General features: G+C 37.6%; 1 protein-coding gene across 2 annotated transcripts in view; it reads right to left on the bottom strand.

Annotated features, from left to right (window-relative positions):
* camsap2b (calmodulin regulated spectrin-associated protein family, member 2b) overlaps positions 1-13,289 on the bottom strand; it is a 50,556-nt gene that overhangs the window by 15,408 nt on the left and 21,859 nt on the right. For both annotated transcript variants that reach the window (XM_041803077.1, XM_041803078.1), the window contains exons 4-8: positions 11,768-11,851; positions 4,845-4,986; positions 3,629-3,768; positions 2,243-2,333; positions 2,008-2,103 (exon numbers count right to left, since the gene is read on the bottom strand). In XM_041803077.1, coding sequence (XP_041659011.1) covers positions 2,008-2,103; positions 2,243-2,333; positions 3,629-3,768; positions 4,845-4,986; positions 11,768-11,851 — 553 coding nt within the window. The remainder of the gene's footprint in view (positions 1-2,007; positions 2,104-2,242; positions 2,334-3,628; positions 3,769-4,844; positions 4,987-11,767; positions 11,852-13,289) is intronic.

Here is a 13,289-nt window from a genome sequence, read left to right as displayed (position 1 = left end):
CAAGAAAATTAGTCCAGTTATCCTAGCTAAATATTGTTACGTATGTTAAATCAGGGTGTCTAACTACAGAAGATGTGAGAAAACTTGCATCCCACCAGTTCTATCAAATCAGGGGTGTCGGGCATCCCACTCTCCCCACAATCTTTGCTGATTATGCCACATAACAAGAGCATTTGTCATTCATCATATTAAAGCTATTTATTCAGGTAATATTTCTGATGGATAAATTATTCAGTTTAAATTAACCACGGGTTAAATTTTTATCATTTGACTCAAATGTGACTGGAGAGCCTGATAGACACTGCATTGTTATTAATCAGCCACTAGAGGGCCTCTGTTTTTATATCAAAACACGCATTACTGTACTTGTCACTACTTGGGCCTCTATTACAGATGGTTAATATGATTATCATTTTCTCTTTTTTCTACAACTACAATAAAAGACACCTAGCTGCTTGAAAATCTCTTAAATGAAACTCTATTACCACAACTCTTGTTTTATTTTCAGGTGAGAAACAAGAACCAATCTCAACCTGGAGTATGAACCCACCAAATGCTATCAGGTAACCAATGTGCTCATAGGTTACATTTGTATGTTTTACCCACACTCTGCATTTCCCTACATACTGTATATGGGTTAATGAGATCAGGCTTCATTCATTGTGGCTGTGCTTTCTGACATTTGAAACTAATTTCAAATAAAACAGGTCAATACTTTGACACATGTTGTTACTATTAGTCTAGTTACAGTGGGTACATACATTTTTAAAATAAAATCAAGAATTTTATGCTAAAATAAAATGTAGCTGTTTTACCTTGGTGGTGCCACCTGACATGGAAAGTGCACACACTTAGCTGAGCAAAACTATCATAAATCATTAAAAAAAGTAATACCTCCTTTACCTTATTAGAAGTCGCACCAACTGAAACACTGGTTGCACCACCTGACACTTTCACCTAATCTCAAACTAACAGGCAAGCACTTAGAAACATACCGTTTCATTTGCTCTTGTTAGAAAGTGGACACATATATTTTGAAATAAAATCAAGAGTTTTATGTTAAAATTTTACATTAGTTGTACCACCTGAAAGTGAAAATGTACCTGCTGACTTGTGACTGAAAAGAAATGTCTTTGTTCTATTAACTTTTTCACTTTGGCATGGTTGTCATTAATTACTTTTAAAATAAAAGTCCCATGAGTACTCATGTATCACCCTGACATTCAAGAACTTAAAAATTCAGGTACAATGTTTTTCTTACCAACTTTAAAATGACAGATTTTAATAACATTTGTTTATTTCAAAGATTTCAAATGTACAATCATGCCAAAGTATTGTAATTTGAATTTCTCACAAATAAAATGCCATTTTAACTACAGCAGTAGTTCTAAACTGGTCCAGAGTCATGACCCACCACCACCTCCTTGTTGACCAATTGTGACCCCGATTTCTAAAATTCTTCAATCATAACCAAGTGTTTTTGATAAAGAAAATAGTGCAGTTAGGATCCAAAATGGACGAAAACATGAAGAACAAAGAGAAAAGACGAAACAAACATCTTTGAATTACACATCATCATAAGTGCACATTTTATTATACCTGATTTTCCCTAGACATCATGGAAATTCTGAAATTTCTCAAGGAATTTCCTCATTGTCTTTGGGAGAAAAATATTATCATAGGGGAGAAGGAAAGAAGTCGACCTTAATGTCCTTATATGGCTCCTTGCACCATAAAAGGTTAACAGTGTCAATAATCTGTTAATGCCAAAATATGAAAATACTTATAATATTCAAATACAATGTAAATGTATTCAAACAAAGCAGGTTTCATAGACCAAATTGATATATGTCATGATTATTTTTTTCGGAAAGGAAATAATAGATTTGAACACAAAAATATGCATGTCATGTCATTGACCCATCTATATTTATTTTTAGAGGCAGTCATAAGTTACCCATAGACAACTACACTGTGTATAGCTCCATTTGTTATCAGATAATTTACCCTCTGCAGGGATGTCTTCTGCTCTGTCTGTATAGCTCTGTTTCACTGGGCTGGACACTGGGGCCATATTTCTGCAGGATAATACAGGCTCACAGGCTGCAAAGAGAAAAATACAGTCATGTACTTTAACCATCAGCTACAAGAGTTCAAACACAGCATGCATCGCATGACAAAGTTGTCATTGGCATCATATGTTCCAACATAAAGCTGATATTGATGATATGTTATACTGTACCGTTTGGATCAAAGACCCTTGGCTGGACAAATGAGGGTTTCACCACTTCAAACCACCAGAAAAGCTCAGCCATAAACACTAGGTAGTTACTCTGCAAGAGCACAGACACAGATGCACATTTGTGATTAATGTTTCAGCCTTATTAGAGTTTTTTTTTTTCTTGATGTCAAAGAAAAAAAGGTGTCTGTAGATCTCCTTGAGTCTCCGTAAAGATGACAATAGTAATATCGGTAGATCGATGAGTTCACTGCCTGACAACTGTTGCTAGGTAACAGGCTTAGGTGTGTGTATGTGTAGTTGACTCTCAGTAATGTTTCATTGTCTGAGGGGCTTTAATGTCAAACCCATACGCCTCACAACAACAGCCAAAAACACCATCTGGGGTTTAGTTTTGCTGTGACACATATACACAGATGGAAGCTCGGAGCAGCGAGTGAGAAATCCCGAATCAGTGACAAATGCACTCATGGAATAAACAGAAGGTCTCTGAACGACTAAATGGATGATTATATTTATAGGAAACATTCTGGTTACATAAAGATATTACTTTCCAACTGAACAAATGTTGCTTCTATTTATTTTAGACATAGAAGAAACAGTTACAGCAAATATTTTAAGCAACATTTCCAGCCTCTTAAGTTTTCTTTGTGAGCATATTTTTTCCACTTTTTGAACTCTTTATATTTTTTACATCCGTTATAAACTCATCATGAACAATGTGATGGCTTAAAAAAGAAATGCCAAGCAGAGAGAGCATTTAAAGCCATGCTGTGCTGTTTTGTTTTAAAGAATGGAAAGTCCCGGCCAGCCTGGACCGTGACTTGAATCTTGAATGTTTCTACCCACGTGCCCTGCATACTATTTACCCACACAGACTCTGCTGCTGTGATGTCTGGATGGCACAGGGATGCTCACAAAGTTGCTCACTAAGTCTTTTATAAGTTGTAAACAACTGATGTGAAATGGGCAGATCCAAGCCTGAGGAGAGAGAGAGTCAGCTGTTGTGTTATCTAAGAGTTCACTGATTTTGTTGTCTGATAAAAACAAAAGGGGGTGAACAAGGGAGACAGGCAGAGACGGGTCAGGACTGTGAATCTCCTCAGAGCAGAATTGGTCTCTGTCTGAGAGAAAAAGGGGGGCCTGTTGCACCAAAACACTCACATGCAGAGTAAAAACCGCTATAAGAGGCAGGCCTGCACACACTTATCCATTATGAAACTTTTCCTTGCATGACTCACTTTTGCCTTTTTGTAATTTCCCGCCCTGACTCTCCTTTTTCTCCCTTAACAGCTTTACCCTCCTCTGATTTTAACTGAATCAACTTTACAAAAATAGCATTCACTCCCTTCTTCAAGTACTTTCTGTACAAACAAAAAAGACTTTTACCTTTATGGATGCATGTGCGTAGAGCATGTCCTCCAGGCTGAAGTGGCAGCAGTGGTTCAGGTTGTTCCTGCAGAACTCCTGCACCAGCTGCAGGTTGTACAGACTGTCAGCCAAAGACATGGTGTCTTTGAGGCAGATATCTGCTCAGCCAGGGGAGGGGTCAGACACACAAACACACACACAAGCAAGGGAGGGGGTAATAGCAGAGGCCAGGCAGGAAGAGGAGGAAAAGATAAGGCATAGTTTGTGTTTAAAAAAAGACCAGATCAGAAGAAAATTACCCTACTTCCCTGCTATGATCTGTAACATATGCAGTAGCTCATTTGAATCCCTTAAACATTTCATGACACAAGTTTTCAAATCTTCCTGAACTCTTTCTGCATGAATCATCAGCATTTTTATCCCTTGACTAACTGTAAGGACAGCCCCCCATATGTGTGTGACAAAAAGAACAGAACCAAACATGATGTCACTCTCTACTCCACTGTACTTCACTTATTGAATCAAGCTGCTGGTTAGTAGACGTTAAATGAAGATTAACTCGCTCACACATCTGGTCCACATGTGTAAAAGCTCTCTGTGAACTATGTTTAATCCCATGAGACTCCCACATAAGAGCTGTTTATCTTTGAAATAGCAGCCAGCTACTCCTCTAACGGTTCTCACTCAGTCCCCGTGACCAATCTCAGCCCAACCCGGGGCATTTTTAGAAATGAGAGTGCAGGAGAGCTAAGAGGAAACAAGTCTTTGTCTGACACTCTTGTTCCATGTCTGTGCTGACTCCTGTGTGCCTCACAGTGTATTTCTTAGGTCAACATAAACAACCTTCTCCATTTATGTCATTAAAAGTAACCACAGAGGGACTAAACAGGGTCCTTAATCTCCTGATCATCTTGTCATTAAGATTACGATTAAAGTTATTTACTCTGCTACAATTAAGAGTAGGTTTACTTACTCTTTATATGAAAAAGGCAAACTGCTGATAAACCCTCTCTTTCTTTGAGGCTTCTATTGAAATGCATGACATCAGTGCAGAAAAGCGCCCTTTGTCTGATCCAGTTATGACAGAAAATCCTTGTGGTGCCCGCTCCTTCCTTTTCTGACCATACGGCCACACTTAGTGTATTCTTGTTTACTTTTTTAACAATCAAAGCAAAAAAAGGCATGTATGGCGAGGTCAAGTAAGTGTAATCAAAGAACGAGGGGTTGTTCCCACCTTCCAGTCTGATGGACTGAGGACAGTAGAAGTGCAGCAACGTGGTCAGGGCACAACCGTCTGTGTTGTCCTTCAGCAGGTTCTCCACCAGAGGGAGCGACGGAGAGTTCCTCTGCTGAGCGTGCTCCTTCCTGTAGCGAGCCTGAAACCATGGCAACAGCAAAAAGACATCATCTATATGTGTCATCAGGGTGTGTATGCGTTCTGCATGCACCAGCAATCACACAATCCAACCCTCTGACACGTGTTAGTTGAAGGTGTTCAAGGCATGAGGTGGGCTTCAGGCTCGACTCGGATAACGCTGATTAAATATATCATGCAAATAATCTGACAGCATATAGATTTAAATAGTCATCTTACTAATGAATGCATCACAATGATGCAATCCTAACAGCCCTACAATGCTCCTCATGATTGCTCATGAGCACTAGTTAGTACTCTAAGAGGTGAGGTGGTAGATGTGTGCACAAAGTATGCTTCACATTGTGATTTACTAGTAATATAAAAATGTCTTTTTCCCTCCAACTTCTCAGTATGTTTTGAGGAACTTCTCAAAGAAATAACACTAAATACAGTACATTCAGAAGTATTTAGATCCCTTCACTTTTTTAGTTTTGTTATGTTGCAGCCTGATTCTACAGTTTAAAAAAACATTTTTTCCTATCTACTCTCAGAATTCCAAAATGACAAAGTGAAAAAAGATTTTTAGAATTTTTTTGGCACAGTTATAAAAAAAAAAAAAATTTATACATTTGCAAAAATTTCTAAAATTCTGTTTTTAGTTTTTCATGCCGTGGTACTGGGCGTAGAATACTTGAATACTTCCTGAATGCACTGTATATTTTCATGGTGTTAGTACTGCCACTTTGCTATAAACTACATACACGTGGTGTCATTAATGCATTTTACAAGAGATTACATGGAAGCTTCAATCACAGCTGCAGCCACTCTGTCAGCAATCTCTGAGAAAAAGTCCCTCTTTTCATTTAGCTCACATTAATAGTACAACATTACTTATTCACTTCTGATAACTCCAACAGCTTATATAGAAAGAAAAAGCAGCTTCACACTTGTTTTTTAAAATAGTTACAAACAGGAACATGGAACTGACAATATCAGGGCAGTGGCATTAGTCTCCAACATTTCAAGTGCGTGGTCTTACAAATAATCAAATCTAGGATATGATACCATGGTACAGTGCTGTGTACCATTATCAAGGTTGACATCCTGACCTGAAATTGATGTAAATCTATCAGTAAGATTCCTGGTAATGTGGGGACAAGGGCAGGGGTGGGATAATGTGAGGGGTTTTGGACCAATGCATGATGGGGCTCCAGGCTACATGCAATGACAGGAGAATCTGAAGGGAGGATGTGAAGGAGTTTATGCTTGCAGGTTTGGGATAAGATAAAGAGGATCCTTCAGAGTGGATGGACTTACAGGTACTAATCTCCAGTACCATTTGCTAGGAGACTTGATGTAGGAGGATGATTGGACAACAACAGGAGAGAGTGGGAGAAGCGTTAGGCTGACAGCAAGGAAATAAGCTCTGCTACAATAGTAATTTTAAGTCTAGGGGATAAATCCTCACCACACACTTAATGGACATAGAGGAAGAAAGCTTTATTTCTGAGAAGGCTGCACCATCTTCTGTTGTGGCATAATAAAAACATATGAGCTGCTCACGTGGACTCCTGAGCTCTACGAATGATGCTGGGTTTGGGCTTTCACAAGCTTGCAATATTTAACTAAAAGTGCTGACAAATGATCATAAAAGTGCAATAAAAACAGGCTGTTTTTCAGTCTTGTGCACACCAAGGTTGACAAAATGTTCAAACTCTGACTCTTTTGATATAGTTTGTTTAAAACAATACATCATCTGTTATCCTAATCATCAATAGTTTCTAAACTACCAATTCTTAATAAAATTAAAATAAAACAAAACAAAACATCTCTTTCATAAGACAAATGACTGACTCCATCAAAAGTTTTAAGAATTTCCTGCAAAGTCTAAACACTGCCTGCAATTTTTGATGACCAAATTACCAAAAAAGACAAAATATTTTGTGCCCAGGATTTCTATTTTTGTCGCCATAGTTTCAAAACATGTAGTGAAATATCGGCACAATTTTGCAGTCAGTGTAGCAAATATCACATCATGATTTTATTTTGAAAAATGCTGCTGTTGTCAATGGGAGGCCATACTTTGAGCTATTAACAATATAATGATACACTGCTTACCAAAGTATTCACCTCCTTGGATGTTTTACCGTTTCAGTGATTTTATAAGTCAGTTATAGTCAATAGAATTTGTCTTTTATGACACAAAAATAAAAAAAAAACTCTTTAATGTAACAGATTTCTACAAAGTAATGTCAATTAAACAAAATATGTCATGTTAAATAAGTTGCTGCAGTCAGTATTTAGTAGATGCACCTTTAGCTGCAGTCACAGCACAGAGTCTGTGTGGATAGGTCCACAAGTCCATGAAGAATGTTTATGAGTAAGACAAATTCTTTGTCACTTTTTAGTCATCTTCACAGACAAAAAAAAAATCAAATTTCAAGCAAAAAAATAATAAAATCTACCAAGTAATGATAGGAAGCCTTTATATATAAAAAAAATCTACACCAAAACTTTGACCAACTCTTTTGTAATTATTTTGTGAGCTTAGTTACAAATCAGTAAACAATCAAATAATAGCAGCCATAGCTAAAAATCCCTCCTTAACTGAAAGCTACAAACATGGTGGTCATTTATATTTTGCATTACACATCCATTCTGGGAATTTGAATACTAACTTGACTTCACTAAAGTGTGTCCACACTATGCATTAACAGCATGTCTTTGGTTAACAGATCAGCACAGCAGCTCCTGAGACTCTTAACTGGTCTAAATTGTCTTGAATTGTGGTTTGTGCATGCACCTATGTATATACAAATATGTATCCACACTCCAAAACAGCAGACATCTTAGTCATAAGACCAGAGATAGAGATTTTTCACACCGTCCCAGAATAGAGGAGACTTTCTGAGAAGTGTCTTGTGCTCCTTCGTTAGTGTGTGTGTTTGTGCAGGCATGTGTGCTTGTGTATGTGTGAAATTATCTGCTCTGAGTTTGTCCTGTTCAGTGAATAGACTTCTGTTCAGGCTGATAAAGCAGAGAAGGGGCTCTGTGACGATCATGGATTAAGAAAGCAGCTGACTGACAATAAGTGCACAGCGTATTTCTCTGCCCTCATTGTAACTTGCCTTTGAAAACTCTGAGTTTTAATATCAGAGTCAATGTGGGATAGGTCGTGTTTACTAAGTGTATTTTCAACATTCAGACAAAATAGTATGACGGCGACAAAACGAACACAAAAACAGACAGTGATAGAAAGAAAGTTCAACAAGAAACTCCCAACATTGATAAATGTGCTCTTTAACTTATTTAGCCACTCGTGATGACTTTCTGAGCTCACTAAGGGAAAAGACAACGTTTCTATGTTGAGGGACCAGGGACTCTCAGCCTGTTACTCCACAAAGTCGTGTGACTCTTGGTCATGTGACTACTCTCTTGAGTTTTGAGGTCTGTCATCAAGTTGATATCTAATTAGCTATATTAATATGAGAAACATTTCCTCAGTTCACCTAAAATCTTTCTGACTGGGGATTCAAAATGTGCTGCTTACACGGACGCTAAATAAACCGATTCAGTCATTAAGTGCACGGATGCTCTAGGCTGACATTCATCTGTACACGTTATTTGACTCCATTTTGCCATGATATGTACATTTTGGTTGTTTTTTGTCAAGAGCTCTACTTCTTTATCTTGTTATCTAAGGATAGCAAAGCAGATTGTCACATAATAATTTGTTAATTTCACAAACTTCTCAAGAAAACAACTAAAATTAACAGGAATAACAGAAAAATAAAATGTATGCATGCATGTCCTCACAGGGGTTTTGTAATTGTATGCTTTTACACATTTGTTCTGTTGCTTCATCCAATCATTATTTTGTTCCATCAAGTCCAATATTAAACAGTTTTCATTACTGAAATATAATTGTTTGATATTTTTCATAAATTTGGGTCAAGATTTCTAATTAATGAGCTGGCAGTGGGTTTTGAAACTGAATCAGTTGATAGCCACCACTCGAACCCCTAACAAATTCACCTTGTTCAGTATTAAATAATCAAAACTGGACAGCAGGCCTTGGTATTTATCAAGTACAGCAAGTCAACTGTGGATTTTTATTGATGGCCATATGTTAAAAAAAGTGTTACTGACAAACAGAATTATCACTGCATGCATCCTTTAGCTGTCTACTTGTGCAAAACAGATTTTATTCTCCTTCTCTCTTTTGACTTTGGATGTTTGTATTTTCTTTTTTAATTTCAAAATGAACTGTGTCACAGCTATCATGGCTGCAGACTTAAACTTGTGCTGGTTAAAGATCTTTTTAACCACACATGACATTAATGGCAGTCAGCAACTGACACATTCAGTTGAGTTAAAGAGACAATCAGTGTTAATCTCTTTGAACTGGGACTGAATGGCAGGAAGTTTATCTATCCGTATCCATGAGTTGCTGAGTTTAATGTGGCCTGTGTATACACAGGCAGTGATGTTATAATGAGATTATTTTAGAGGGATTTTTTTCAGCCTTTACCCTCTTGTCACTGTTTCTGTGATGAGTGCTGTGACCTGATAAGTCGCTGTGTTGTGGTTTGATGGCTAAGCGAATGGAAAGAGACGGTAGCTGACTGCTATGTGTGTTTATCCCGACAGATAGGCTAGTTGTGTCATACGTCCCTTACATAACCACGATCCCAGCAGGATGACAACACCGTCTCTGTCAGTGACTGTCTTCTGCTACAGCTGACAAAGTTCCTGAGTGTCTCCCTGAGAGTCCTCCACCCTCATGCGGTTTCTCCTTTTACCCTGTCTGATTATTCCTCCTCCTTCTCTCTGTGTGTCACCCTCTCCCTGTTTTTCCCCCGACCCCGCACATTTCATTTCTTCTTTTCTAACAGCAGCTTCGTGACTCTTGCCAACATTTCTGTGCAGCTGGCCTGAGACTGAGCTCATCTGTTCCTCTGGTTTACTGAGCAGTGTGCACTGTGCTGTAGGCTAATGTGTTCATATCATGTGTTTCTGCATGTGCCCCGTGTGGACGCAAACATGTGCTTATGCTTAAGAGAAAAAAGTTATAGTAGCCACATAAATCTACTATTAACAGATACATGTAGAGAAAACTATTTTAATCAACAAATTAAAGGAAAGGCTCAATGTCTTTTTTTCTTTTTTGCTGGGAATCAGTGATATTCTCTTAGATTAAACCAATGACTGAAAACAAAGGGAAAAAAACTATTACCAATCTAAGTTGTTGTTGATGTCTCTTTTTGTTTTATTGCTCCAGGAGATAAAATAATTTTAGGTTTTAGAGTGAGCTTTGTGGTGTACCATACACTATCAAACAGCCGTCCACCCATTAGCTTAGCATTGAAGTCAGTGTGCCTGGTGTTAGCCACATAGTGTTATTTCTCACAAAACTTTTTTTTAAGCCTGCTCAGATCCAACAAAGGATGATTAAAAACAGCCAATTTGGGAATTTGAGGGAAGCTTGTACAAATATTTTAAACCTCAAACGGAGCAAGGCTAACTTTGTGCTGTGTGTTTATGCTGAAGATGAGGAGAGTATTTTTAAACATTGGACTAAGGAAGGTTAATTATTTGCCACTGAGTGCAGGATACCAAAGGTTAAAAGTTAAAACCTAGCCTGAAAACCCTGATGACAAAAATTTTAATAAAGCCAATGAAACATTCTGCCTACAGGAGAAAAAAAGCTCATCCTCCATGAAAACATGCAAACGCAGCATGTGTAGTTTACGTATCTGTTAGCTGCATAACCCACATGGATAATAGAGCTACATAGCTAATGTGGTTAAATTTAAGTTAATGAAGCAGCTATGTAAGCTAGGTATCTGCATTATCTACGTAGAAAAAGGTTAGCTTTAGCTACATTTGCTAAAGCTGAAGTAGCTAAAGCTAACTTAGCTATAGATAAGAGAGCTACATGGCTAATGTAGCTGTGTAGCTTAAACTAATCTCACAAAGCAGCTATGTAAAGTAAATAGACGCATTATCTATGCAACTAAGACTTGTTTGCCAAAGCTCACATTGCCAAAGCTAACTTAGTTAGATTGGCTTATTTAGCAACATTAATGTCAACACATAGCTATGTTAGCTTCAGCTGAAAGTAATAAAGCTAAAGTGAGCCATGGTGTATCTACTTCTCAAACAGATCGGTACATAATTTAACCTAGGATTAGACATCTGACTTTTTTTTTGGTTATATTTAAGAAATGTTTACTCTTTAATGTTTTTAATGTGGTTATTTTATGAATGTAACTGCCAGACTTTGTTTATGAAAAAGCTAAATAAAAAAAATCTAAAACTGGCAATAGATTGGCAAATCCTTCCTTTCTGAGATATCAGATGTCTCAAATGAATAGTCTGTGAGAGTGGTGGTCAGAGATGAACAGTCAAAAGCCAAAGCCCTCTCATCTCGACAGCTATGTCTATGTGAAAATTAAAAAAAACACTACTTAAAGATAAAAAGACTTACAACAACTATATTAGCAAACAACAGATGAGTGCAGTAACCTGCTGTGTTAGCTAACTCTAAGGCCTAAGTAATCTGTGCATTTCATGGCATCTGTAACCTATATTTAACGGAGTGGAATTAACTGAATTAACTGGCAATGGAGGCAGGGACAGGATAGCTCTTGTTTCCTCTCTTTCCAGCCATCAAGACAAGCCTAGCTAAGTTAGACAGACACTAAGGACAAACAAAATGCTGAAATGTCCTTCAAACACACTATTGTTGTATAACAGTGACAAAGTTAATTCTACAAAAGTATATGAGTCAGTCTTACTTTGTGTGTTGAGTTTGACTCCTGGTGAGAAGCCTCTCTCAGCTTTTGCTCCTCCACAAGGATGTCCTTCAGGTGTTCATTCACCTGAGAGAGAATCAGGTAGAGAGACAGACAGGAAGAGAGGGATCAAGGTCACATTTCAGACTGCATACTGAGACTGAATGGTGAATCTGTGCTGGAGTGAGGAGAAACTTGAACATGAGAACAGGAAGCTCTGCACATCAAAGACAACTTTTCACCACCTCTGTCCATTAGCTTCTAATGCTAAATATGACTGAAACCTACTGGGCTGATGTCTGACTCAAACACAATGAAGAAAGAACTTCAAAGATTACTCTAATTATAGTACTCCCCTTTAACAAGCCCCCTCTTTTTACATTTACTAGTTTTCTGTCCTCAAAGGGTCTGTACAAACAGTGATGTAACATTTTGGCCCGGGGATGCAGAGGGTTGCATCGGCCAATCACAACCATGTTCTGCTGCATCACAGAGCTACACAGCGAGCTCTCATCTGCTCCTTTTTATGTTTGTGTCTACAAATGAATCCTGCATGTGTATCCTCCTGCCTTTGGGCTGAAAAAGGCAACAGAAAGAGCGAGACCTTTTTCAACTAGGAATCAAAGCAATCATTTTACATTGATTATTATTAGCTAACACTACAATGGGGCTTGTTCGATTTTCATCAATCAAGGTTAATGTAGGGCAGGGGATATTTTTAGACAACTGTGGGACAACTTTTATCTGCCGTTTAAGTTACTTCAAGTGACTTAATGTTTTCTACGATATTAAAATATACTACAAATACAGGCCTGTGGCCATTAATGTTGATTTTTGAGCTGCCAGCACCTGTGTGTTTTTTTTAATACAAAACCAAGGTTGTTCAGTATTTTCAGCACCAGATATCCTACTGTTAGTGCAGAATTGCCCTCAGTGCCAACTTCTCTTTACCACTTTGCTCACAGCGCTGCCAAATAAAAATAGATAAACGTTTGGAAAAGTGTAGCACATGACAATGTAATTTTTCCCTCACCAATCAAAACCAATAAGGGCTGGGACTTGTATACTGCTAACATTTCACTCAACTTATTTTTATAAGTATTTTTTTATAGAATTTTGTGAAATATTTTTGCATTTCATTAAAGATACTTGTTTTATCAAATTAATTATGAATGTGTTTTGTAAAATATTTTTGCTTTGAGTTATGAAGAAACCTTTCCTTCTATACTTTCATTTTAAGGGAATGTTTTTTGTGTCACTGAAATGTTTTTTGCAGTTGACCCTTAAGAGATACCATACCCACGATATCAATTTTATCAACGAAATTCATGGAGGAGAAAAAAATCGGACTCCTCTTTTAAGGGTGCAATTTGCAGGTCTGGAGCTACACAAACAAAGACTTCAGTCCTTCACATTTTTATCAGAGATCTTTCCTTGGATTAATCAAAATATCAAGAATACCAAGAGATAAAAAGATCACCTACAGCCAAAACTAAAGGAAGCAGAAAGTGCTGTGAGCTAACTT

Source organism: Cheilinus undulatus, linkage group 13 (genome assembly GCF_018320785.1).
Source record: "Cheilinus undulatus linkage group 13, ASM1832078v1, whole genome shotgun sequence".
Classification (NCBI taxonomy): domain Eukaryota; kingdom Metazoa; phylum Chordata; class Actinopteri; order Labriformes; family Labridae; genus Cheilinus; species Cheilinus undulatus.
The sequence above is the reverse complement of the archived record's forward strand: the minus strand, read 5'-3'. Positions and strand labels throughout refer to the sequence as shown.